General features: G+C 52.9%; 1 protein-coding gene across 1 annotated transcript in view; it reads right to left on the bottom strand.

Annotated features, from left to right (window-relative positions):
• The window catches only part of MACF1 (microtubule actin crosslinking factor 1), a 129,993-nt gene that overhangs the window by 52,274 nt on the left and 51,068 nt on the right, over nucleotides 1-26,651 (bottom strand). The window contains 28 exon segments of the mRNA XM_058423538.1: nucleotides 543-1,038; nucleotides 1,733-1,932; nucleotides 2,721-2,850; nucleotides 3,324-3,565; nucleotides 4,284-4,346; nucleotides 5,622-5,739; nucleotides 6,433-6,589; nucleotides 7,585-7,751; nucleotides 8,525-8,842; nucleotides 9,398-9,606; nucleotides 9,908-10,031; nucleotides 10,477-10,653; nucleotides 10,972-11,298; nucleotides 11,300-11,383; nucleotides 11,386-11,493; nucleotides 11,698-11,925; nucleotides 12,471-12,704; nucleotides 12,793-12,999; nucleotides 14,263-14,490; nucleotides 15,216-15,365; nucleotides 15,445-15,660; nucleotides 16,042-16,191; nucleotides 16,667-21,946; nucleotides 24,713-24,848; nucleotides 25,244-25,332; nucleotides 25,437-25,589; nucleotides 25,741-25,839; nucleotides 26,478-26,585. Of these exon segments, the coding sequence (XP_058279521.1) occupies nucleotides 543-1,038; nucleotides 1,733-1,932; nucleotides 2,721-2,850; nucleotides 3,324-3,565; nucleotides 4,284-4,346; nucleotides 5,622-5,739; nucleotides 6,433-6,589; nucleotides 7,585-7,751; nucleotides 8,525-8,842; nucleotides 9,398-9,606; nucleotides 9,908-10,031; nucleotides 10,477-10,653; nucleotides 10,972-11,298; nucleotides 11,300-11,383; nucleotides 11,386-11,493; nucleotides 11,698-11,925; nucleotides 12,471-12,704; nucleotides 12,793-12,999; nucleotides 14,263-14,490; nucleotides 15,216-15,365; nucleotides 15,445-15,660; nucleotides 16,042-16,191; nucleotides 16,667-21,946; nucleotides 24,713-24,848; nucleotides 25,244-25,332; nucleotides 25,437-25,589; nucleotides 25,741-25,839; nucleotides 26,478-26,585 (10,198 nt within the window).

Below are 26,651 nucleotides of genomic sequence, written 5' to 3'. Positions count from 1 at the left end.
AAGTGAAGTGCAATTATTTAAAATCATCTCAGATGCACCAACTGTGTTTTGATTAACAGGAAGGAGCTTTCCATTGCATCACCAGCCCTTTTTGCTCACTGATTCATAAATTTCTTACGTAGTAAAAGGCAGCGGTAATGCAGAAGTCTCAGCTCTCCTGACCACTCTCTAAATGCAACATCGCAGAAACCACAAGATGCACCCCAAGATCAGAGGGTGGCCACTGGGGTTTCTTCATGCCTCAATCTGCATTTAGGAACCAGTTATTTTTTTTCCAAGCACACGCTTTTTTTCCTGCTTGGTGCAGAGCCACATCAGTGGGGCTAAACTCCTCAGCTCCCTCCCCAGGCTCAGGTATTTCTGGAGCTGGAACTCTCCCATTCTTGGTCCCACGTAAAACAGCCATGAAGAACCCTAAAATGTGATAAATGGTGCTTTCTCTATTATTTTCATAAACCCAGTGATGGGAGAGCCCTTGGGCAAAGAGCAGGGGTGGAGTTTGACATCCCAGCATCTCTCAAGCAGCTTCTCCTCTATCTCACCTGCCAGATCTTCCAGCCCTTTGAGGGGAAGTGCCACCGTCTCCAGACGTTTCCTCAACTCATCTTTGAGGTACTGCTCCCCAATCAGGATGGAGAGGTCATCACAGAGAGTCTGAGCCTCTGAGATCTCCTCTTCCAGCTGCTCCAGGTCTGAGCGGATCTCACTGGTCTCCTCCAGCTGCTGTTTGACAGCATCAGGCTGGGTGCTGATGGCAGACTGGCTGCTCAGGCGCTGCCCAACAGTCTTCACCTTCTCTGAGAGGCCCTGGAGAAGCTCCTGGTACTGGGTGCTCTTTACTATGGCTTGGTCGATCTGGCTGGAGCGGGAGTTGAGGCGCTCCGTGAGCTCGGACCATTTCTGGTTGATCCCTTGGAGCTCATCCCGCACCTGGCTCGTGGATGGAGAAACATCTCCAGGGCCAGTCAGGATGCTCTGAGCTGCCTGGTTGAGCTGCTCATGCTGTTGTCGGCGAGCTTCAAATTCCTTCAGCATAAACTGGAACAGAAATAAAATAAAAATGTTTGCATAAAACTGACAGCTCCGAGTACACACAGTCAAAATAAACCAGACCTCCAGGGGCTTTATCCAGCCCATGGAACCAGCAGGAATAGGCCCTGGGATGGGACAGCAGTTGGGCTGGATAGCCCAGGGTTAGGGTTTGCTGTGACCTTGGAAGTTAAAAAGCTGGGAGGGGTGTGTGACTCCAGGACTTTGCTCTCTCTTATTTGTCTTGTAATGTAGCATAAACCACTTAGATGAGATGAGAATCTAACTATCTCCACTGGGGCTTTTTTGCTCCATGATGTGGCTGGTTACAGCCATGTTAGGATTTGGAAGCAGGAGGAATGGAAGGGCCAGGCTGGCAGGCAGAGGGGCAGCATTGGCAAGTCCTGCAGAGCGTCAGCACAGGCCTTGTTTAAAGCAATTCCACTCTCCAAGAGGGGCCAAATGATTCACTGGTGAGTCTATCCAGCACAGGAAGGGAGCTGAGCATTGCACCCTTTTCAAGTTACTCACAGCAGTTTGGGCTCACCGGGGTTTGGAGGACTCGGAGAGGGGCCACGAGGTCTCTGAGCGCTCACTCCACGTCAGAGCGCTCACAAGACAATTACACCCTTCCACCTCCCTCCTGGACAGGACGCTGTCCTCTATCCTGCGCCCCCACCACGGAGACACAAACCCCTCTCACCTGGACCTGCTGCTTCTGAGCGCTCAGCATGTTGGGGTCAATGGAGAGGGGGCCCAGCACGCTCATCATCAACTCCTTCTCCATGAGCCAGGGCCGCAGCTGGGCCTCGGCAGCCTGGAATGTGGCCAGCTGCGTCGCTGACTCCTCCAGCTTCTGCTGCCGTGCGGCCGTGGCCTGGCTGGCCCTCTCCCACCTGCAATCTGAAGCAGCATCTCTGTTGGCCGTGGTCAAGCTCCTGGCCAGCCCACCCCTCCATCACCAAGGTTATTTTCCCCTCCCCAAGGTTTGGGGGAATCTCTGTTTTCTAACAAAACTAGCATGGCTCTATCCACTCTCCATCTAATAAGCCATCACCCAAGTATAGTGGCTGCATGGTCTGGAAGCTCCTAGAAGAAAACCTTGCAAGCAGGCTTTCTGCGCTCTAGTCACTACCACCATGAGCTGGGATGACCCTGGGTGAGCCACCTCACATTCCTGGCCTGATAAATGAGGATACTCTCATGTGTACCCCTCCTCACACAGCACACTCGGATCCCCTGGATGGCGTCAACGTGCTCCTGCTCCTTCAAAGAAGGGAATCTCTGGGCTTCTTTTTGAACACACAGCCTTGTTTAGTCAACACTCAATTACCTAGGACAGCCTCACTAATGACTAGAATTTTATATCAAGCAGTGAAGCTTTTAATCAAAATAATCAACCTGTGCTGCTAACACATTTCCCCCCCTCCCCCCTTTTTTTTTTTAAAGAAGCAATTTAAGGCGGCAATCCTTTAAAATCCACATCCATCACAGAGATTTCATTAATCACGACAGTGCTCATCTCAGGAACACCTTCCACACCAGACAGCTCAGAGACAGGTTTGCTGTTTACTGAATTTTAATTAGAAGTGACTCTGCTCTAGCGTGACTTTGGGATCGCCCCACACTCTTGAACCACGTCTAACATGATGCTTGGAGACAGAAGCCTCATTAATGCTTCAGGCACTTACTCAGGTCCTCCTGCATCTTCTTCCAGTTCATTGCTTCTGGGGATTCTGGATATTTTTCCAGCAAGCCAGAAAGTGCTTCCTTTACCTTCTGGATCTTCCCAGAATTCTGTTCCAGTTCAGCAAGAAATGCCTGAAAAAGAATGATTTGACCTTCATCAGACACAGGGCAAAAAAATCACTGAGTAGGAATGAAGCAGCAGCCACAAGCTGGAGCTGGATAATTTGTGTTCTTTGCTCTTTAATTAAATCAATTTTTTAGCAATATTGTGAGCTAACTTGGCTGCAAGGGCAGGGAAAGGCTGGGAATTGCTTTTCAGGAGGAGCTGGAGTGATCCAGTAGCAAGTGCTCCAAATAATCTTTTCCCCTCAGCCTGACATCAACAGGTCTAAAAGCAAAGGGGAACTCTGGGCTGCTGCTCCATGGATCTGCCTGGAATTCCTGATCTGGGAATGCCCTTCTTTAACTCAGGGCAAGCCCTTGTGGCTAATTCTGTGCAATAAAGCCCATCTTTGGGAGATGCATGGCAGAGGGGTGGAACTGGACAATCTTTAAGGGCCACTTTGTGATCCTGCGACCCCAGAAAGTTGGGAAGAGAAGTTCACCTTGTTGTGCTCAGCCTGAGCTCTCATCGTCTCTGTCTTGGTGGGTGAGGAGGAGGCTTCCAGCTCGGACAGCGTCTGTTCCTTGGACTCCAGCCACTTGAGCATGGAGCTGGCCTCCTCCTGCACCTCCTGCATCCTGTCCAGCATGGCCGAGAGCTGCTGCTGGCGCTCCCGCAGCGCCATGCCCAGCGTCTGGTACCGCCGGCTCACGTCCGACACGTCGCACTGGATCTCTGTCAGGTCTGCACCCAAAAAACCAGCCCAGGGTGAGCACCACTGCCCACGTTCTCCACCTCAGACTGTCAGGTTCTAACCCAGCCCCAGGCAGCCACAGACAGCCGAGATGAGGAGCAGGAGGCCACTCTCTGTATACCCCGCCTGCGGAGCGACGTCGCATCACCCTCACCTCTCCTGCCACAGGGCATTTTCCACTTGTCCCCCCTGTGCTCTTAGACAGTTTACAAACAAAGCTCTCTGTGAGCTTGATGCAAACTGAGCCCCCTCTTCATAAAACCTCTGCTAATACAAGGTTAAATAATTTGGCACCAAGATCTGAAGCCATTTTTATGCACTTATTACCTCACTGAACTGGTGAACTAACAGCAGATAACGGGCAATAATTAAAATTGCTCTTCAAACTGGACGGTTGGATGTTGTTATAATCCCACAGGACCAATAAATTTAATAGCAGGCCTTAAAATGATCTTCCATTATCAGCTCCTAACACTACCTGACGAGGTGTCAGGGTGCTGTCACTCCCCAAGGCTGCCCCCTCCGTCCTTCAGCCCAACCTCCACCCTCCATCACAGCAGCTGAGAATTCCCAACCCATTGCCAAGCTCATTTCCCTTCTACTGGGATGCTGACGGTGTCACATTGAGGTTTGCATTTCCAGGGAATGGAAATGCATGGACAAAAAGGGGACAGGGGGATGGCTCAGCGATGTTGACAGCAAGCTCACCTTTGCACGTGTGGTATCCGTTCACGCTGCCTCCTGAGCCTCCTGGAGTGGGCAGAGTGGCACCTGGGCAGAGGGGACAGGGACAAGAGGGCAAGAGGGACAAGACAGAACCGTTAGGGATGCAAACAGCAAGTGATGAATGGCTGCTGCATGACAGGAACCACCAAGCATCGATGCAGCGTCTCCACCGCCCACCTGCCCAGCACTGGACATTAATTTGGTTTGGAGTCCCTTTATCTCTCATCCTGCTTCCCTAACATTCCTGGAGCTGCTCCTGCCTTTCTGGAGCTTCTGAAACTTCTGGAGATGGGCAGCTCTCCCAGCATCCCAACAATACCCAGAGAGCAGGGATAATTGTGGCTCCTGCATGGGCTGCAATACTGGGGACCACAGGTGTCTCGCCACGCCTGGGAAGTTGCTACCCTGAGCATGATTTTGTGAATTATACCCAATAAAACTGCTGAATGCCTTCCCTGAAGGGATTTAATTTCCCATTATCCTCCTTTTTTTATGGAATGAAACTATTCAAACTAGTCCTGTGTTCATGCTCTCTTTGCCCAGAGACACAGGATTCACCAGTGTCCCTCCTCTGGACACCAGATGTCACAACCAAAGGGAGATGGACATTTTCAGGCAAGTCCCTCTTTTTTACCCATGTATTTAAAGCTTGCATGGACATTGGGAGCTGCACCTTTCATCACCCACAAGCCTCTCCTCACTTCTCCTGATGGTTTCCCAAAAAACTGCACAGGAACTTAATCCTAACAAACATATCCAGACTGTAAATTCCTGTAAATTCCCATCAGTGATGAGAGTCCAGGGACTTGTTCTCACAAGCTGGAAGACATCCTTGAGCTGGTTTCCAAACGAACCAGACATAATTTCATTGCCTCACAGACTTGAAGCCAAAAGAGAGACCAGTAAATCACATCTGCCTGTTGCAGCCCCAAATGTCATCCAGATATGAAACCCAAATGCTGGAGGTTGATTAAAACGACTCCAGCCCTTGGGAGGCTGAAGAACATCACCAGGAGAGAGCAGGAGCCACTTCCATGAGCTCCCAAGCTCTGTTAGAGAGTGATATGTGTCCCCACAGCAAACGCAGGGCAATGCAGAGCTCGTTAGGCTACAGTTAATTAAGCCAAGTTAGGATGATACATTAAAGCAATGAGCACCGGCGACTCAATCACTGGGCTGAGCCCCATAATACTCAGATCATCAGAGGCCCTCTGAATCTGGTTAAAGGGGGAAAATACCCCTTTTTTTGCTCGAGGCAGGCTCAGAGAAGACACAGTGGTGAGAGCAGAGTTGTCCACAGGAGCACTGGCCACAGCTCACCTGCCTTGGGCGGGGTGTTGGGGGCTGTAATCTCCACAATCAGGTTCTCCAGGAGGGTCCCTCTGCGGCCAATCTCCTCCACCTGGGGCCCCTTCCCCTTCCATTCCTCCAGGAGATCCTGCTCAAAAGCAAAGTTTGGGAGTGGAGGCCACAGCTGCCTGGCCACAGCCCTTCTCTCCTTGCCTGTCCCCTCTGATGACACGGTGACACCAAGACACAGCACCCAGGGAACCAGCTCACGGCTGCACGGGGGGACGTGGGTGTGACACATCTGTTCTTGCCAGGGGGGAATCAAACAGCGAAAAGCTCTTCCCAACTGGGAATGGGTCAGCTGAAGGAACGCTTCTCCCTCCCACCATTCCGGGGACATCCCTCCACCCCCTCCCTGCGGAGCCCAGCCTGGATGAGCCCAATCCCACCGCAGGGTGTGAGGGCTGCGGGTGACTCAACAGAGCTGCTCTGCCTCTGAGTCAAACCCTGGGCACATCCCAGTTTATCACATCCCTGAGCAGCGGGGGCTCGGGTGACAGGAGGCCACCTTTCACACCTGCCACAGGAAACACTGGGAAAAAAACAGTGCGCTCGGGTCTCCCACTCCCAAATCCCACCCAGAGCAGGCACAAGGAGTGACAGGAAACTAGGCAGTGCCCAAGAAAACTCTCACAACTGCTCCCTGCTCTGCAAGCCACTGGATGCACGCTGAGGATTCCTGAGATCATAAACCACTTCCCGAGCCTCTACTTCCTGAGATTTGTTTCACATTTCAACATTTCAAGGCTTTCCCAGTTTGATTCCAGCTCCCTTGGCCCACCTGGATCTGCTGCCTGTGCTGCTGCAGCTCCTGGGTGCCCAGGGAGGTCTCAGCAGGTGGAATTTTGCCTTCGCTCTCCCTCAGCCACTTCCTCACGGTGCTAACCAAATTCCGAAACTCATCCAGTTGCTCCTGGCAGGATGATGCATCCTTTTCTCTGGGAGTGAAAAGATTTTGGAGAGTGAGAGCTCGTGCTCTGCCTTGCAATTACCCCCTCCTGAATGCAGCATGGTTGTGTCTCTAGGAGCCCTTTTAAAAATTATTATTATTATTATTATTATTATTATTATTATTATTAGCCTGGGAACAGCACAAAACGGGGTGCACCCAGTGCCAGCCCCTCACTGCTCCTGACCCCCTCAAATCCTGGCTGGTGCCACTTTTGGGCACCCCAGTGGTGGCCAACAGCCATGGGACCACCACTGCCAACCTGCCCAGGCTCTTTGTCCTGGGAAAAGCGATGCTTTTGGGAAGACAGGGCTCATTCATGCTGTGTCCCCCCAGGAACCTGCATCCGGGGGGCAGAGAGCCCAGGCTGCGCTGCCCCTCCTCCCTGGCCACAGATCCATCCATTCAGCTGATCCTGGAGGAGCAAGGCAGCCCCTGGATGGGAGTCACGGGCCCCTCTGGCTCATCTTTGCTGGCCACAGCTGCGAGCAGCCTGCACAGTGCTGAATTACTGGGGATTATTGGGACTTTCACCTGCTTTTCCCCACCACCTTCCCTGCATTCTGCAGGGATTTGGGAGATACAGCTGGAGAGGTGTGACTCCTGGGGATGCTGTTGCTCTGACCCTGCTCAAGCTCCCCTTTATCTCCATTTCAGGGCACTCCAGGAACAGGCTGCTCCGCTGTCACCTCGCTCCCAAGCACCCAGCAGGATGCTCTGGGATGGAGCTGTGGCAGCCCACACGCCGGGAGCTGGGAAATGCAGAGCACTGGCTCCTGCTGCAGCACCAGGAATTTTTCACAACGCCCCCAGCCAAGGCTTTTTTTAAAGCGTCAGCTGGAGCAGAGCTGCCTCAGGATCCTGGCGTGGGAGGAGGGTGGCAGGAAGAATTGGCTTGTGCCCCCCTCTCCTTGGAAAGGAGATCTCCACAGGGTCTTGCTCAGACCATGAAGCCACCCCCAAGCTCCCCTCCCTGGGACTCACCTGTCTTTTGCCTCCTTTTGTAGCTGCAGGAAATCTTTCTTCAGGCCCTGCAGCTTCTCCTGCTGCTGGAAGGTGCTGGGGGTGAAGCCACAGGAGCTCAGCTCCTCAGCCAGGTGCTCCAGGGTGACCAGGTCCTCCTGGTGCTGCCTCATCTCTGAATTCAGCTCCTGCCAAGGGCAAAGGGTGATGCTGACCATGTTCCTCAGCAGCAGAGGGGATGAATCAGACAGTCCCACGTCCTGGAGAGACCCTCTGCGGGCAGTGCCACGCACGGCACCAGTGCCAAATGTTGGGCACAGCTCACTGCCATCTGCTCCTTCAGCTCAGCAAATACTTTGAGCAGCTGCAGGGGCAAATCTCACTTTCCCCAGTGCTGGTGACTGGGATGGGATGGGACGACGGGCTCTAGATCAAGCAAAATCAAGCCCTCCTACAGCACAGGTGTCTGATTTCATGTTATCTTCCAGCATTTCTGAGGCTGTGGATGAAGGACCCTCTGTAACAGAACATTTGTGGAAGCCAGAGGGAGGAATCCTGCACAGTCACCATGGTCCACAGCATCCCTGAAAGTGTCCAAGGCAACCCTGAGCAACCTGGTCTAGTTGAAAGTGTCCCTGTCCCTTGCGGGGGGCTTGGAATAAGATGATCTCTCCAACCCAAACCATTCCAGGATTCTCTGGCTCGAAGACCTCCAAGGTTACATCCTGCACTGACCTCACTGCCAGCACAGGGTACTTTGCTGATTTAACCCCATGGAGTCTTTAACCAGTAAAATCCTGCTACATTTGGACTGGATCCTAAAGGCCTGTCCACAGATCCCATCTGAAAACCACCCTGGCTCCTGGGAAATGAAATCCCTTCTCCCACAGCTGGACCTTGACAGCCTGGACCCTGCCTCAGACACCTGGTGCAGGCAGAACCCCCCCTGCCAGTGCCTCACCTGGATGTGCTGGGAGAAGTGAGCGATGTCCCGGTCTGGCTGGTTCCCAGACGCCAACACCCGCGTGCTGCTCTCCATGAACTGCTGCAGCTTCTCCGAGAGCTGCTCGTACTGCTCCACCTTGGGGAGGAGGCCCTTGAGGGTGTTCTCCCGCTCCTGCTGCTGCTGGCACAGCCTCCCAAAGTGCTCTGTCACCTGGGCCAGCTTGTCCTGCAGGGCAGAGGCCGCGGGGCTGTCGGTGGCCTCCATGAACTGTGTCACCATCTCCTGGGTGGCTTCCAGGCAGCTCTTCTGCCGGGCAATGTCCTGCTTCAGCTTCTGTGGGGAGCACATGAGGACAGTGAGGGCTTTTTAAGGAAGGTTCTTGAGCAGAACTCACCAGGCTTCCCTTGGGAGCAGCAGCAGGTGCTTTGACACAACCAGAGTTCAGAAAAAATAGTTTTATATCCCAGTTTTCCCTTCCTTTCTGATCTGGCCAACGTGCTCTGCTCTTCCAGGTGTCTGAAATCTTGTTAGCAAAGAAAAAATGAGGTTTTCAACAAGTCTGTGATCCTTGCACAGTTTGGCCAGAGATGCTGGAGCTTCCCCATCTTTGGAAATGTCCAAGGCCAGATTGTACAGAGCCCTGAGCAACCTAATCCAGTGCAAGGTGTCCCTGCTTATGGCAGGGCTTTGGAGTTAGATGGTATTTAAGGTTCCTTCCCACCCAAACCATTCAGTGATTCTATGAAAATAAAAAGGTTCTGCTCATATTCCTTTTTAGGATTTTTTTTTGGTGCTTTCAGAACTCAGTAGTTAAAACCTCACCAAGCCCTGCGTGGTGCAGGTGCTGCTCTGGGGTGTTTGGGGTGAAGGAGCCGGGCCCAGCCTTACCACACTTGTGGCAAGAGAGTCCTGGATGGAGGCAGAGGAGAGCACGGCTGGCTGGTCCTTCTCCAGGTTCTTCTCAATCTCAGCCACCGACTGGAGGAGGCTCTCCAGGCTCTCCTGGACGCTCTGGGACTGGGCGATGGATTTCTGCAGCAGGTCCGAGCGCTCGGACATCTGCTGGGAGAGGCTCTGGAAGCGGCTCATGATGGCATCTGCAGGGTTCAGCGCACAGGACACTCAGTGGCACAGAGCTCCAGGTGCTCAGAGAGCAGCCAGGGTCACCTCTGGTCCCCCAAAACTCTCAGTGATGACAAATCCCTGTCCCCAAACTCAGCAGTGAGACAGGAGATGCAACACAAGCGGCCACATCCCCCCCCACACGCAAACACAAACCCTGAGGATGCACTGCCAGGTGATTACCCCCAAATTCCCCAAAAAGTGACTTATCTTTGCCTGCTCTGGCTTGTTCTCACTCTTCCCAACCCTCCCTGCCAACACTGCTTTGCTTTGTACCTGTGGTTTCCTGAATGTGGCCATGGTCTGGGGCCGGCTCCCCTCGGATGTCCAGCAGAGTCCGAGCTCCTTTCTGGAGCTTCTCCACTGGCACCTGGTGCTCAGCCAGGTCTCCCTGCAGTTGCTGTTTGCACACAAGACAAGACAAAATCAGAGATGGGTCCCAGGCAGGATTCCCACACTCATGGAGCTCAGGGCTCCATTTCCACCCTCTGAGGCATCCTCTGCACTTCGTCACTGAATCGTTCAGAAATGATGGAAAAATCTACCCCCACACTGCAGGCAGAGCTGGATCAGAGGGTTTGGGCTGTCCCCCCTCATGGGGGAGGAACGTGCCCCTCTGTGTTCCTCTGGGCTGTCTGTGCCTGCAGCCCCTGGTCCTTACTCTCCCAGAAGTTTGACCCCACCTGACCTGCAGCACTGGAACCTGCTACAGGTGCAGCTTTGCCCTCAACCCCCAAAAAAACCCCAATGGGTCAAGTTCTCCTCCCTGCTGCTGACTGCTCCGAGTAGCCGAATTCCCATCCAGGCTCCAGCACTTCCCAGGAAATCCCTCAAGGTCCCTGTACCTTGGTGCTGGCGAGTTGCTTCTGCAGCATGGCCAGATCTGATGAAACCGTCTCTGAGAGCAGCTTCCCGAGGGCAGCTTCACTCTCCTGCAGCCACATCCTGAGAGACTCTGCCACCTCCTGGAACTGCTGGTAGTGATCCAGCAAGGTGCTCAGGTGGGAGCCCAGCTTGGAGCACTACAAAGGAGCAACGAGAGGTGACAGGGATGCACACAAGCGCTGAGCAACCCATGAGAAAAGGTACAGAAATCAGCAAGAAAGGAAAAACAATTTTAAAAAAATCAATCTTGTCAAAGGCTAAATGAATTACCAGAGGTAACATGCATACCAACAGCAAGACAAGGGTGTTGCCCAAGCCCTGAAGAAGTCAATCCTTGTCCTACAATCTACAGATGTTCTGGAAGTCCAGGCAGGCAGCTGGGACAAATATCCCTCTGCCATTGCTGCACAGGAGGAAAAAAGCACTCAGGGTTCAGCTCGCAGCCCTTCCCATACCTTGGAGTGCAGCGTGGTGTATCTCTGCGTGGCATCCTCCAGCTTGCTCCTGACCACACTCCTGGACATCAACAGCTGGGACTCAGCATCCTCAGCATCCCCATCCAGAAGCTTCTGCCCCGACATGGTGACGAAGCGCAGGTCGCCCTTGTGGGAGATCACATCCTCCGAGAAGCTCCCCTGGTGCCGCAGCAGCTCCTTGAGGGAGGCAGGGTCACTGTCCCCTTTGTACATCCCCTCCAGGTCCTGCTCTGCCTGCTCCAGCCAGGCCTGGAACTCGCTGTGGTCCCGCAGGAACTTCTGGAGCTCATCCCGCAGGAGCTGCACCCCGCTTCAGCTGCGCCTCCGACCGTGACAGCGACGCCGAGTACTGATCCTTCAGCTCGGTCAGCTGTGCCTGCAAGCCGCTCCCCCCCGATCCTCCCGGGCCAGGCTGTGGCCGTGCTTGTCCAGGAAAGCCTGTGCTGACTGCGTGGCCAGGATGACGTCCTGCTGCTGGGACAGCAGCTCCTGGTGCTGCACCTGCAAGATCCAGGGAGCAAAGGTGATTACACTTTGCCATGGCACACATCCACCACACATTCTGCATCTCCTGCAGGAAGCCGGGAAGGGCCTTCCTGAGTCTCCCGCACGAAGAATCACGTGTTTCAGAGGCCAGACCCAGCTGACACCAGGGTCAGGGCGTGGGGCAGGAGGCTTTGGGTGGTATGAGGTGTCACTGCTGACCTTCAGCGTCTCGTACTGCTCGTCCAGGCTCTCAGCAGCACTGTCTGCGCCCACAACATGGCCATCAGGGACATCCCCAGTGCTTTTTCCTGCTTGTGTCCCTGTCCCTTGATTGACAGGGTGTGGTCTGTACTCTGGGAGCCCTCCCTTCTGCTCCAGCGATGCTACCCAGTTCAAAAGGGAATCGATCTTATTGCTGTTCTCCTCCAGCTCTTTGGCAGCTTTCACCTGAAAGTACAAGGGGTCCAGATAAGAATGACCCGGCTCTTGCATGTTCAGCAAACTGCTGCATGGGGGAGGGAGACAAAAATCAGCAGAAGGAAAAAAAAAAGAAAACCCGAGGAGTTTCCCAGCCCTAGCAAATGCCTGAGACACTCCCAGACCCCTTTGTGACTCTCTGGAAGGCGCAAAGAGCTGTGAAAACCTCAGCCTTCCGTGCTACATTGAATTTCTGATCCTGATACAACCCTGGGTCCCTATGCCAAAAGGGCTGGGCTATGATTGACAAGGGTCATCCTCACCCTCATCCACTAAGGGTAACCCCAAAGGCACAGTACGGGACCTTTTCCTCCCCCATTCCCTGCACAACCAGCTCATCCCTGGCCACAGCTTCCAAGGCGTTTAATGACAGAAATATCTGGAGGAAACCTTGTCCGGGGAACACCCAGGAAGGAACCACAAATTGTTTTGTGCTGCATCACCCAGACGGCTGCCAGGACCTCACAGTCCCCCTCAAGCAAAGCCTGGAGGCTCCACAGCTCCTGGCACATTACCTTCTCGGTCTGCTGCTGCACTGCAGCAGCCACAGCGCTCTCCAGCTCCTTCTGGGCCACCTCTGTCCTCTCCTGCAGGGACTGGTACTGCTCCTTGGCATGCTGCAGGTCCTGCTGCAGTGCTGCCAGTTCCCCGGGCTCCAGCTTGGCCTTGTTCTCCTCCAAAAACTGCTCTGTGCTCTTCAGAACACTGGCAAAAGAGGCGGCTCTGCTGTGCATGTTCCTCTGCAGCTCCTGCGTGGACGATGCTGTGAGGCTCTGGGCACTCCGGAGGTGAAGCTGCTCCACCTCCTCTGCCCCCCGACTTTTAAATATCACTGACCTTAACATCGCTCTGCCTCTGCTGCAAGGCAGGCAGGTCCCCTTCTGCCCTCTGCTGCTCTGCCAGTGTGTCCTCTGCCTGGCGCAGCCAGCGGCTCAGCTCGGCCAGGCTCTGTGCCCGGGCTGCCTGTTGCTCCTGCAGCGTCTGCGGGCACAGCAAAGGGGACAGGGGGCAGTCACTACCAGGCCTGCACCTCCTCTCACGCTGCTGAAAGGCAAGGTGAGGTTAAAGCTGGAGCAGCGCCTGGAGGGGAGGATGCAGCACAGAAAACTTTGTGGCTCTCCAGGCGCTCCCTGTCCGGCAGCAGGAGCTGCATCCCTGCCGAGCTGGCGGCGCCTTTGCCACCATTTGAGGTTTCTCTCTGAGGAGGCCAAGGTGGAGCTGCACTGCTCTCCCAGGAAAACTCAGCCACGAGTTCCTGTGCTTTTTCCACTCCACCTTACGAACAATAAAACAGCAGCAGAAACTCACTGAATGAGAGGCAACCATGACCCGGGTCAGGCAGCGCCACTGTGGAGCCCCAGAAAACCCCAAACAAGGGATTTTTTAAATGATTTGAGGTTGGAAAGGGAGCCCTGGAGAGGGGAAGTGGTTCTGTAGCTGATCCAGCTCCTCTTTTTGCTGCCAGAGCACAACACAGAAGCGCCTGCTTGAGCAATTGAGCATGATGTGACCTGAGAGTCCCTGCGACACCCCTGTTGCCCTCTGCCAGGGGGGATACAAGGTTTTTGAGTTTTTCACTGCGCATTTCAGCAAGGTGATGTACAAACTTGTGCAAAACACTGTGCCTGTTTCTCCCAGTCATAAGATAAAACAACAGAAGCAAATTGAAAGAGCCTTCTTAAGAGCTCCTCAGCTGCAAAGCGAATTCTTCCTGGGTTAGGATGGGTGCACACTCAATCTGAAAAGGCAAAGCAAAGTGGTTAATACACACACACACTCCAGAGAGGACAGGCAAGAGTTACAGAGAGCAATTGTTAATAAAAAAACCACATTAATCCTGCCTTGGATGGAGGATCCATGCAGTGTTGGGGTGCTGCAGGCGGTGCAGCAGAGACCTGAGGACTTGTTTTTGTCCTTGCCAGCTGTTTCCCTGGGACAACAATGCCTGATTTGTGCAGTGGAAATAAGTCATTAAAACTGTTGGGCGTCCGTGGTGGACCCTCTGCACAGGGATGTCAGGGCTGATTACAGGGTTTATCCTACCCAGCCCCAAACAATTCCATATTTAGCAGAGAACTGCTACCCAGACCTCGGCAGGGCTCCATATTTTGGGAGCAAAGCCACCTTCTGCCTGGTTGGAAGAAAAACTTTCAGAGGAAGTTCATGATGTGCAGTGAGAACTCCTGAAGTGGGAGTGGCATGCACAGGAAATCCCAAATTTGAGGTGCCTCAGCGCCTGTTCCTGTGGCTGGGAAGCGCTTCAGCGAGGAAAGGGCAGCCAGGGAGGAGATGTCTCACAACCTTCACCTGCTCTGTCTGCTCCACTTGCTGGAGACAGACCTGCAGCACCTCCACCCGTGCTGTCACACGCTCTGACAGGTCCCTGAAGGCTTTCTGCAGCTCATTGAGCAGCTTCAGCAGCTGCCTGCTCTGCTGGGGGGTTAAATCCTGGGCGTGCTCTGAGATCAGGAGCTGGATGTCGAAGGCAGTGGTGTCCAGCCCGGCCTTGGTGTCAGCAAGGGGCTCCTTCAGCTCCTGAGCGGGAGAAAAAAGGTAAAACACCTAAAATGACCCTGCAGCCAGGGTTGTGCTGCACTGCTTCCCATTTGCAGGTGCCACAGGAAATGTATTCCAGAAACACCAAACTCTCCCAAAACAACACTCAGCATGGAGGTGAGAGCGTCTCACCACAGGGCTTTTCCAACTTCCCTCTGCAGCAGGTGCTGGAGGCACCTCACCAAGAGGTTTTTTGGATGTGTGTAGGGCTGCCCTTGGGTCTGGAGATGCCCCAGACCTGGCCACAGTAGCTCCATGTGCCACTAACCGCTCTCAAAGCCTTCAATCCCCTGATTTCCATGTCAAGGTGCCACCACCAAACTTGGAAATAATCTTTAAAGCTATTGCTAGAAGACGGGCAAGGAGACTGGGCTCCTCCTACAGGTGGCGGAGACTGGGGCAGGTGTGATGGAGCCGCTTCCCAGAGGATGTAGCTCTCTCCTCAAAAGCCTGACAGGAATCTTCCCAGGTCACTCAGCCACCACCACACCATTCGCACAAGAGCGTGTCCAAACAACCAAACCAGGCTGTGTACCATGGAAACAAACTACTTTGGAGAAAACCCAACACAGCGGCTCCCGCTGCAGCACAAGCTAAGGGCAAACCCTTGGTAGGCTCTGGGAGAGAAGCAGGATTAAAAGCTTCTCTGTACAGAGGGCAGCAAGTTCATCAGCCTGCAGGATTAGGGGCATTGCCATGGTTACCTTATAGTGCTGCAGGCAGAGACGCAAGCTGTTGGCATCGGTGGCCTGCTGGAAATCGCTGTCATCCAGCGACTCTGTGGTGCCAGAGACCCAGCTCAGCAGCTCCTGGAGCCTGCCCTGAAGAGCCTCCTGATGAGCCAGGATTTTAGCCTTAGAAGCAGAAATTCATCATTTAAAGGAGGAATTTTAGGAAGCCTGTGGGGCAGCGGGGAGAAGTTGCCAGCTCTACCTTTTCAGCTTCTGCCGCTCCACAAAGGTTTTGCAGTCGGGACTGCAGGACTTCCTTTGCAGAGCTCAGAGACTTCTGGAGGTTCTTGGCATCCTTCTCCAAAGCCTTCAGTAACTGCTCAGGGACTTCTTCAGGGGGGTTTGCCACAATCCTCTGCACAGCATCCAGCTCCTGATTCACTGGGAAGCTCAGCTCCTGCAGCTCAGCGCCCAGAGCCTGAGACAAAGACAGCATGGTTACATCCGTGACAGCGTGACTTCACCTCCCCACTGCCAAAACCCAGCAGGGGTTTTGGAGAGGCAGCTACAAACACTGGGTCTAGAAAGACTCATCACCACCCTCCAGCCCTGCTCAGCTGCCAGCACTCTCCCGCCTTTCTCCAGGCTGTAAAATTCACATCAGCCAAACTCAGGCTGTTGTCTGGGCGGGAAGGAGAAGGTGGATGGATGAGGAGGGATGAGGTTTGATATAAAAGCCTGTTAAAACTGAGACAAAACTCCCAGAAGCAGGGAGGGTCGCAAGGGCTGTGCAGGAAGCTGGGGAGAGGGGGGGAAACCTCTGTCTAACACCAGCCAAGCCTGGCCCAGCCTCACTCACCTCTGCTTGCTGCCTCAGGTCGTGCAGGGCTGCCAAATTCTGCTCCACTGGCTGCACCCGTTTGATTCTCATCTCGATATCTCGGAGCATGGAGAGATAAGATATCAGCTTCTGGTCGTGCTCCAGACACATCTTCTTGCTGAACTTGATCTGCAGAATCAGACAGGAAATCAAAGCTTCAAATTTAGGCAGAAAAGGAGACAAAGTGTTACATAATTTATTTTTTTTTTTTTTTTTCCCCAAGGGAGAAATTTGTTAATGTTCCCGCTCACAAACTTCCCACTTGCCAGCCTTATCCACAAGACTTACTACAGGAAAAATAAAAGACACAGTTCTTTTTCCAACATAAGCTTATAAATGGCAAGAGATCTCTTGGTGTTGAAGCAAAAGTGCCAAACAAAGAGTTGTACGTGTTAGTCATTTAGCAGTAATGCTCCAGCAAAAGAAGCCACAACTACGCCCTGAGTGTTTCCAGTTGTACATCACCGGCTCCTTTGCCAAATACACTGCAGCTGATACTGCAACATCGACTCCTCATATTCCAGCTGCCCTCAGACAGATTTAGCACCAAACATCCACAAATAGCTCCGAAAAATTGCCAAAATAGCAAAAAATATTCACTGACCTGGGCTGGTCTTGTGGACTCCCTCGAGGTTTCCAGCAGCTCACCCTCCACGATCACAGGCAAGAGCAAACCCCGATCACCTGGACCTGGCTGCTTGGTCCTCTCCTGGGGGGTTTCTTCTTGGGATTTTGGGGGAGCAGGGACACTCCCTTGGTCTGCTCTGAGCTCAGCTGTTTGCTCGTGCTGTTTCTCTTCTCCAAGCTCCAGGACTGTGGCCGTTTCCTGAACTTCTGTGGGTTCCTCTCTGATAATTAAGTCATGGGGCAATTCCTGTGCCACGGTGGCTTTGCTGGACACATCCCGGGTGGTTTCCACCCTAGTGTCTTCCTGAGCCATCCCCTCCTCCAGACTCAGTGCCACCAAGGAATCGTGACCATCCTTGATCCCACCTTTCTCCACCTCTCGAGCTTCCTCTTGTTTGGGAGGCACAGGAAACACCTGATCTGCTCTGGGGGTTTCTGTATCTTTCCCAGGAATTGTTTTCTTTCCTTTTCCACCCTTGTGCTTGGCTGTATCTCGTGCCAACCCAGCAGCAGTCTCGATGCTGGATTCATGTTTTGGCTCTGGCACCCTGGAGACAAAGTGCTCCTTCTCACCCTTTTTCCTTGGAATTTCATGGGAAACCAGAGAAGGAAGGAGCTGCTTTTCTGCAGAAGGTTTCTCGGGCTGCGCGCTGTCTCCTGGAATGCTGCCCTGCTTTGATTTCTTCTTTTTGCTTTTCTGTTTTTGGGTAGTTTTTAGCTCACTTTCACTTGTTTTTTCCTGATCAATGGGACCTTCTGTGTGAGAGGTTTCTCTTTCTGTGTGTTTGACAGCTTTCTTCCCTGTAAGCTCATCTCCCACAGGCTCCATAGGAACACCAACCTCAGGGGGTTCTCCAGACTCTGCAGGACCCATCCCTCCCTCCCCTGGGCCCACACTGACAGATTCCCTCGCGGGCGCTGGTGTCTCCTGGACCACACTGGTCACTCTCTCTCCTTGCCCAGAAGTCACCACTGCACCTTCTCCACCTGCCACAACTCCCTCTGCTCTTACAAACTCTCTCCTCCTCCTCTTCTCACCATCCTCCTCCCTGTGAAGCACCTCTGTGCCCAAGAACAACTGCTCCTTCTCCAAGCCCAGTCTCTCTACTTTCTCTGTCCCTCCATCCACTTCTTCCCTCGATTCCTTCCCCCAGGCTGCTCTCACTTGTGAGCTGCCTTTTGGTATCTCTTTTTCCACAGCTCCTGCCACCACTGTCTCTTCAGGGAGAGACGCTGTCCCCAACACTGAGGGGTGCTCTGGAGTCACCTCAGCCTTTGCCTGGGGATGATGAAGACAATGATGTTCATCCTGGGGATGGACACAACCCCCTGAAGCTTCCTGGGGTTTTAATTCCCTTTCTGTCTGTGCTTTGGGGGGTTTCTCAGTGGCAGCAGCTGCACTAGGAGCTGTGTCATAGCTCACAGCTTCAGGTTGAGCTTTGGGCTCAGCACCATCAGACCTGGCAGATCTGGCAGGGAGGATGACACCTTCCTCTTTTGGAGATAATTTTTCTGTTTTTTCCTGTGAAAGTTGCATTTTTTCTACTTTGCAGACCTCAGAACCAACTTTCTCTTTGGATAGTTGTGCATCCCGAAGACTGACAGCTAATTTTTGGCTAATCAGTCCTTTTCCAACAGCTTCCTTCACAGTCAACCTTTTTCCACTGGGGGCATCAACAATTCCCCCAGCCCTGAGCTGGTTGGTGGCGATGACTTTGGCCATGGCCTCATCCAGCATCCCTTGTTCCACAGCTGCCCTCAGGGACAGCCTCTGGCTGACAGTGCCCTCCACCACCCCTCCACTGTCTGCCTGTGCCTGCAGCAGCCTCAGGGTGGGCAGGAGGTCCACCTTCCCCAGCCTCACCGCCTCTGCACACGGCAGCTTGGTCCCTGTCACCCCATCCTTGATGGCCTGGAAGGGATGCACCTCCAGATACCTCTGCCCGGATTCAATATCGATCTTGCACTTCTTCAGGAGCTCTGAGTACGGAACGATCATACAGGTTTCGGGGTCTACAACTCCTTCCTTCATTTCTGAAGACGACAGGACTTTCTCTACCACCTGCTGGGGCACCAAGCCCTCCTGCACCGCTTGACACAGTGCTAGTCTCTGGCCAGAAGCTGGATCAAGAATGCTTCCACTCGCAGCCTGGATTTCCTGCACCTTCCTCTGGAATTCTGGGCTAATGAGCCCCAGGGACACTGCCTGGGGCAAGGGCAGCTTCTCCTTTGTGGCTGGATGGACAAAGTCCTGCAGGACCACACTTTCAGCCTTCCTGAGCTCCTTGCAAAGATCTGGATTGATCAAACCGTGTCTCATCGCGTTGTCCACCGAAAGCCTCATCCCAGACACGTGATGGATGATTCCTCCACCAGCAACCTGCTTGGTCAAGAGCTGAAAAGCTTTTTCCTTCTCCAGGAGCCCTTTTTCAACAGACTCTGCCACAGTTAAAGGCCATTTGGTTTCAGGATCCACAATGCCACTTGTCTCAGCCTGTAAATTAATGAGCTTCTGCCTGGTCACCTCATCAGTGCCTTTCCCCTTGGAAGCCTTCTCCAGCTTGACCAGCTCTGTCTGACTCGCTGGCTCTATGAGGCCCAGATTTGAAGCCAAAGTCACCGACACTTTTTTGCCACGTTTCAAGTCAACAATCCCCCCAGTAACCACCTGCCCTTCCAAGATCCTCATCGCTGTCTCCTTGTCCAGAAGGCCAATGGCAGCAGCGTCCTTGACGGAGTAGACAAAGTTGTTGCCTGGGTCAAGGACACCACTTATAGCTTTGTCAGGTGCGAGGACCTTCTGGAGCAGCTTCTCATCCATCAGACCTTCTTCAATCACGTCCTCAGTGGTCAAGGGTTCACACACCTCAGAGTCAAAGAAGCCACTGAACATCTTCATCTTTTCCATGAGCTTCACGGCCGTGTGGCCGGACATCACTCCAGAGGCCACCGCCTCGTCCAGCAGCAGCCTCTTGCCCATCTGCTCGTGGATGATGCCACCGCTTTGGAGCTGCAACAGGAGTTTTTCCAAAGTGTCCTCTGCTTCCTGCTCCTCAGGGGCTGGCAGGGATGGCTCCTCAATGCCCTCATCACCTAACACTTCTTCCCGCTCTCCTTCTTCCACTTCCAACACCCTTTCCATGTCCTTGCTCTGCCTCTCTGCTGGCGCTGCCTCTCCACTTGCAGGGAGCACAACCTCCTCCCCTCCCAGCACACCATTTTCAACTGCTTCCTCTTTTAGCAAATAAACCTCTCTAACATCTTCTGCCTCTTGTTCAGGTTCCCTCACACCCTGAGACCTTTCTGCCATGATTTTCAGTTTGTCTCTACTTTCTGGAACACCCATGATTATGCAGATTTCACTTTTCACAACCACTGGCCCACTCTCCAATGCCCTCTTCTGATATTCGGGACTTTCCACTCCATCTACTGCAAGAGGCTTGGACTCTTCCTCTGTCTCAATCATAATTTCCTCTCTTTCTCTGATTAATCCACTGTCAAGGTCACTGGGAAGTTCTGGGAACAATAATTTTACTCGATGTTTATCTTTTGTCGTAAAAGTGACCTGTTCTCTTCCAAATTCAGCATCAGTTTCACTCCTGATGGTCTCCTGTTCAGTGGAAATCTGCTCCTCCTCTTCCACACGCAGGAAATCCTCTGCATCCTCCAAGAGGAGACCTTCAGGTCCCATCACCATATCCCCATTCTCTAAAGCAGTTCTGGGTGGTAGGATCTTCTCGCTTTCACCTTTTGAAGGAGTAAACTGAAGCTCAAGGTGCTGCAAAGACAAACCATTGCAAGGTTTGCTTTGAAGAGCTGCATCTGCCACTGTCTCCTCAAAGCCTTCCAACACCTGTGCACAGGATCCATTTTCTTGGCTTTGGATGAGAGCTTTGGTGAGATTGTTCAACTCTGCATCCACTAAGAGCACCTTCTGGCCATCATGGATGTTGATGTAGCAGTGGGTCATCAAGTGGAACATCAGCCTTTCATCGTCACTCCTTAGCAGAGGCTCCTCGTGACCTGTGGGGCTCCTTCCAGGGGAGCTCTGGCCATGTCTGCTCCTGCTTGGAGAGCCAGTGAGCTGCACACTGGCCATGACATCAGGTACAGCTGTTGATTTCAGCTTCTTCACCACCTCTCTCTCCAGGATGCCCTGTTCCACTGCCTTCTGCCAGGACAACACCTCTGTGGTTTCTGGTATAAAAACAGCCTGAAGGAGCTGCCTCTTACTGAGAATCTCCTCAATCAACTCTGTGGAGAGGATCCCTTGCTCCAAAGCATCTGCGACAGGGATGATCTCGCCTGTCTCTGGCCACAGCAGCCCTGCGAAGGACCACAGGGATTCCAGAACCAGCAGTGCAGTCCTTGGAGCTACCAACCCCTTCCTTAGGGCTTCATCCATGGTCAGCCTCTCTCCCGTGACAGTGTCGATGATCCCACCCATCTGCAGCTGCCGGATCAGAAGCGCGCATGCCAAATCCTGGTCAATCAAATTGTGCCTGACAGCCTCGTCCACGGTCAGCCTGTGTCCTGTCCTGGGGTCAACAATGCCACCAGCAAAGAGGCGTGCTTCCAGCAACCTGATGGTCACCTGCCTGTCCATCAGCCCCTCCTGGACTGCATGGAAGATGCTGACCTCCCTGCCTGACCTCAAGCTCACCATCCCACCCGCCAGCTGCTTGACTGGGAGCAGCCTCAGCCCAGTCTCTTGGTGGACGATGCACTGGTCCAGGAGCTCAGGCAGACTGATTTTCTCAGCAGTGTTGGGGTCAATCAAATCCTTGCCACCTTCCAGGTGAGACAGGAGCCTGGAGTGAAGCTGGGGGGGAAGGAGCCTTTCTTGCAGAGCTGCCTCCATGCTGATTCTGCCCTGCTGGAATTTAAACCCCCCAGTGACGAACTCAGCCTCAAGAATCTTTAGCCCAACGCTCTCACTGATTCTCCCCTCTTCTATGGCAGCGACGACAGGGAGGAGCTGCCTCCCTTCACATCTGACTTCTTCCACCTGCTGGAGAGCATCCTTCAGTTCCTGCAGCACCTGGAATGCCCTGAGATCAATGATGTTTCTTGCCAGAGCTTTCTCCAAGGAGAGTTTCTCACTGGTCTCTGGGACAACTAAGTCAGAGGTGATCACCTGGGCCTCCAAGAGGACCAGGCCTGTGTCCTGATCTATAAGACCTCTCTGCATGGCACCAAAGACAGGGAATATTTCTACTGTGCCTAGATCGATCACTCCTGCCACAGCTTCACTGCCCTGGAACAGAAAGAGAAGGAGAAGAATTAAATCAAAATCCAGCATTTCCAGCACTCATTGCATGAGTTTCAGGGAGGCCTCAGTTTAAAAAAAAAAAACAAAAAAAAACCCCAAAAAACAAACTTAAAAATCCCCAAACAGGCTAGAAAGTCCTAAAGTGTTTGAAATCTAGTCCATCACCAGGGCAGCACCAAGATACTTCCAATATCCACCACCAGTAATGCAGCAAAGCAGCAAGCACCAAAATTCAGAATCATTCCTAATGCTCCACAGAAAAAAGGGCAGGAGACCAACAAGCACAACAAAGCCCTTCAACAATTCCAGCTTTAAAAAGTAAAGACAACAAAAATCCCACTGTGCACTCATGGGGAAGAAAACCCCCCAAAACCACCCACTTTGGGGTAAAGATGAATCTTTCCCAGCGCAGCCTCCATGCTGATTCCTGCCATGCTGAAAATCCTGCACCTCCCAAGCAAATCCCTAGTGTCAGGATGGATGGGAAACACCACAGAGCCCCGTGCCACGGAGCAGCTCTCAGCCATGCATCAGGGCAGGAGCAGGACAGCTCCTCAGGCACGACCACGGCCCCCGCTCTGCCCACTCCAGCACCTCCAAGCTGCTCCTCAGACAGGGCCAGGGGAGAAATGGAACAAGTTGGAGGTTCCATCATGGGAACAATGACAGACTGGGACAACACCAACTACTGTGGCGTTTTCTGGAGGGGCTTTTCTTGCTGCTACCCCCACAGGGAGGTAATCAATTAGGTCATTAATAGTGTCCTTTTTTGAAGGCTCTTTGGACATTTGGGTTTCTCCCAGTGCCACTGGTTGGGTATAAGGCTGGCCCAAGCACTCCAAGATTTCTGTGGGGATAGCAAGGAGGGAATCAGGACTATGGAATGAATTCCTTTTGCATCCCAACACCCTGCTGTGGGGGCAGGAGGAACCTTCTGGGACAACCTAAGCTCTCCACCACCATTGCCAGACCCTGACGTGCATACTCAGAGATGAACATGCTGTGGAAAGACAGAGAAGAGAGGGAAAGGGGGCAAACAAAAGAGAAAGATAAAAAAGGAGATGGATGGGAGGGAGGGGGGAGTAAAAGGCTTTTACTTACCGGCTTGCAGGGTGTGCCTTGAGCAGTTAAAGACAGAGCCTTATGGAGCAGTTCAGCCGTATCACACACAGTGTAAAGCTTGGGGTTAGCGTCCAGCATGCGACTGTTTTGTTTTGCAAAAAGAACCCCACACACAGGTCCGTCCTCTTTCCCTTTTGTGTGTTTTGTTTTGTTTAAATCCCAGGGGGGTTAGTTAAACTTGTAAGCAAGGATGTCAGTTAATCTCAAAAACAGTTGACATGAAACACAAACCATACAGGGACACATCATGCTCAATTTAGCGCGTTGTGCTTTGCATTTTTTTTGTCTTTTGTAACTTCTTTCTGACAGTTGGATGTTTCCAGCAAGCAAATGTTAAAAGAGTTCTTCATGCTCCCTCTACAGTGAGGCAACGGCTCTGCACCATAGCCGCAGGGATGGTTTTGCAGAGGGGGATTTAAGGTGAAGCCCCACCGCCATCTCTTGTTTTGCTGCCTGGGCTTCATCGAGTTGATGAGTGAAAACTGTTCCAGCCCCAAAGCCATGTCGTGCTGTACCGAAACAGTCTGACAAGCCCCGGAGAAGGCTTTTGCTCTAAAATCATTTTCCTGACCAAAAGGGAGGGAAAGGGAAAGGAAAAAAGCATCCATTCCACAGGGAGGCTGCACCGAATCTGTGATGGATTAACAAAATTACTTGTCCATCTTTCTGCTGCCAGCACAAGGGCTTAAGGGCTTGCAACAAAATAAATAATTTCCTGCTCTGAAACACCTGGACTGTGCTGTACAGTCCGGTGTGGAGCAAAACACTACATATTTACATGAAGGCTGGACAGGCAGATCTCAAAAAAAGCAGCTCTGCCACCTTCTCCACATGAGAGGCTTGAACAAGGCTTCACTCACACACCCAAGAGCCAAAACCTGCGTCTCACAGCCAGAGGTGAGCGAGCTGTTGCTTCAGGGTACAGGGAGCCAGCAAGCAAACACACAGAAATATCCGTTGACACATGAATATACACTTAGAGAACACACACACGTAAATCTGTGAACGACAGCTTGTAACAAGAGGCAATAAGGATGCGCTTCCAGCCCTCACTACAAGGATGGGGCCTGGTGGATATGAACAGGGAACAGGTCCTGAAGGTCTCTCAGGTCAGCTGAGGGGCTGGACAATGCAGTTGCCTTCCACAAGGAAGAGTTACTTGTTTCAGCCACTGCTGAGAAAAACCCTTGGCCAGACCCTGAGATGCCTAAGGCCACATGAGTCCCCACCTTCCCGCAGCCCCTGCCTGCAGGCAGCCTGTGGGATTGAGCCCTCTGAGGTTGCAGCTCTCAGAGGACACGGATTTCCTCAAGGGGACCATTTCCAGGACAGAATTCCATCTGCCACCCTGCTCACCAAGCACGAACGAGTCAACCCTTGTGCAGAGGGCAGAGCCCTGATGAGAACCAAAGGACAACTCTCCCATGGACCTGGAAGGCAGCAGTAAAACAGCTCCTGCTTGGCCTCCAGGGACCACAACATGCTTTAGGTGACCATGGATGGAAGAGAAGGGAGGGCAAACACGGCTGTGAGTGACCAGTGGTCATGAGACACACAACAAAATGAAACCATTCCCACGCCCTGAGGAGTGAACGTGAGGAGTGAACAGGGCTGAGCAGGGAGCAGTACCTTGTGCTCTGTCTCCTGGGCCAGCTGGCTCTGGAGCTGCTGGAGCTGCTCTGTGGAGTTGCTGCAGAGAGCCTGGTAGGTTTCCTTCAGAGCTCCAATCTGAGCAGAAATCTGGTCCTTTTCTGGTTGGGAAAGCCTGCAGGGGGAGGGGGAAATATCTCAGGATACTGTGTCAACCAGCTCCATGGAATTACCATGTCATTCCAAGCCCAGGAAAAGGCCAAATCCATGAGTCCTTTCCTCTCCCTGCCCTGCTCCTTCCCCAGCTCAGCTAAAACCTGCCAGGAGAACTGAGCAAAGGCTGAGCTGCATGGTAACAATCAAATCGCCAAATATATGCGGCTGCATCTCAGCTCAAGAGGATTAATATTGTCCCACAGCATAAATGGGTCGCACATTTCACAGGTCTCACTGCAGACAATAAAGAAGACAATTGTTGTGTGCAGCTCATTGTTTTTAATGAGTCAGGCACTGGATCCCATGGATCCACCAGCTTTGAGGAATCATCTCCAGCCCCTGGATCACACTCACTTGTGGCTGTGTTTTGCCAGGAAGATTTGGGAAGTTTTGATGGCCTCAGAGACCTGCTCCTTCTTCGCAGTCAGCTCCTCATTCAGGGCCTGGGAAAAAAAAAAATATATTAAAAAAAAGAAAGCAGCTTAATGGAGCTGTGAAAAAAGAGCAGAAGTTAAACCTCAGTGTCTTGGTGTCACTCCTGCTTTACCTGCTGCTCCAAGATGGATTTCTCAATGTCTCCCAGCTCTCTGCTCCCAATAGCAGCTGTCCTGCCCTGCACACTCTGCTTCAAGCCCAGGGCCCAGCCCAGGAGTTCCTTCACCTTGTCCACATGCTCCTGCTTTTCCTCCTCCACGACTTTCTGCAAACAGAGGAGGAAGGAGGAAGACAACCACGTCAAAAGGGATCTCCAAAGGGGGAGAATGCCCACGGTGCGCCCTCGGGACAGAGCAGCGTCCTTGGGGATGGAGGGAATGTGGGGACAGAGTCCAGGTGTGTCCCCACACCCTCACCTCCTCCTCCTCCAGCCGCCGCAGTGCGTCGCTGATGTACTTCACGTGCTGGGTGGTCAGCGTCACCAGGGCTGTGTAGCGAGTCCTCAAATCCATGAACTGCCAAGGGAGAGAGAGGAAAACGGAGGGAAAAGGGGGAAAGTGCATCAGTCCTGCTGGTGGATCCGGAGTGTCACCCTTTGCAATACATGACATGGATGCGACACCTCTGGCTTGGGAACCCCCCAAGGCACCTGGCAGACCCAGGATGGCACCAATGGAATGCAGCCAGTCTGCTGGGGAGGGTGGTGGCCACACAAGGCATGCTGCACGACACTGGAGCGAGGGAAGACTCCGGCCACGGACACTGGGGCAGATGCTCAACTCTTACGGAGGCATCTTTAATATCCACACAGAGCAGACACGACCTCAGGTCCCTAAAGGGTTCTCATCCCAAAGATGCACACACAGCAACACTGCATGGTGCTCTGGTTATTTACCTCACAAGGCTGAAGGGCTGAGCCGACCCCGCTGGATTTGACCCAGGGGTTCCCAGGAGTCTAGGTATGGCATACCTGGTGCTTAGGGCACTAAGCCATCCTCTCTGGCTATTGGAAAAAACAGCGAGGGTGGAAACTTTATTCATACAAGAGAGTTCAGCAGAAAGGAGCTCATTTCACAGAAGCTGCTGGGTGGTTCTGCTGGGCGTCGAAGAAGCCCCCAAAATTTCCTCCTGCTGAGCTTAGCTGGGTTCCTACCTCCTGGGTGATGGCATCTGAGGAGGAGAGCATCCGCCGGCGCTTCATGGGGGACTTCTGCTGCGACTCCACGAAGGCCCTGTAGGTCATCAGCTGCAGCTCATAGTCCTGCAAAGGTGGGGAAACATGGAGCTTGTGAGATCTGCAAACTCTGCCGGGGCTGCTCCTGCCCAG

Source organism: Hirundo rustica, chromosome 25, assembly GCF_015227805.2.
Source record: "Hirundo rustica isolate bHirRus1 chromosome 25, bHirRus1.pri.v3, whole genome shotgun sequence".
NCBI classification, from domain to species: Eukaryota; Metazoa; Chordata; class Aves; order Passeriformes; family Hirundinidae; genus Hirundo; species Hirundo rustica.
Note: the sequence above shows the minus strand (reverse complement) of the source record. Positions and strands in the feature narration are given on the sequence as shown.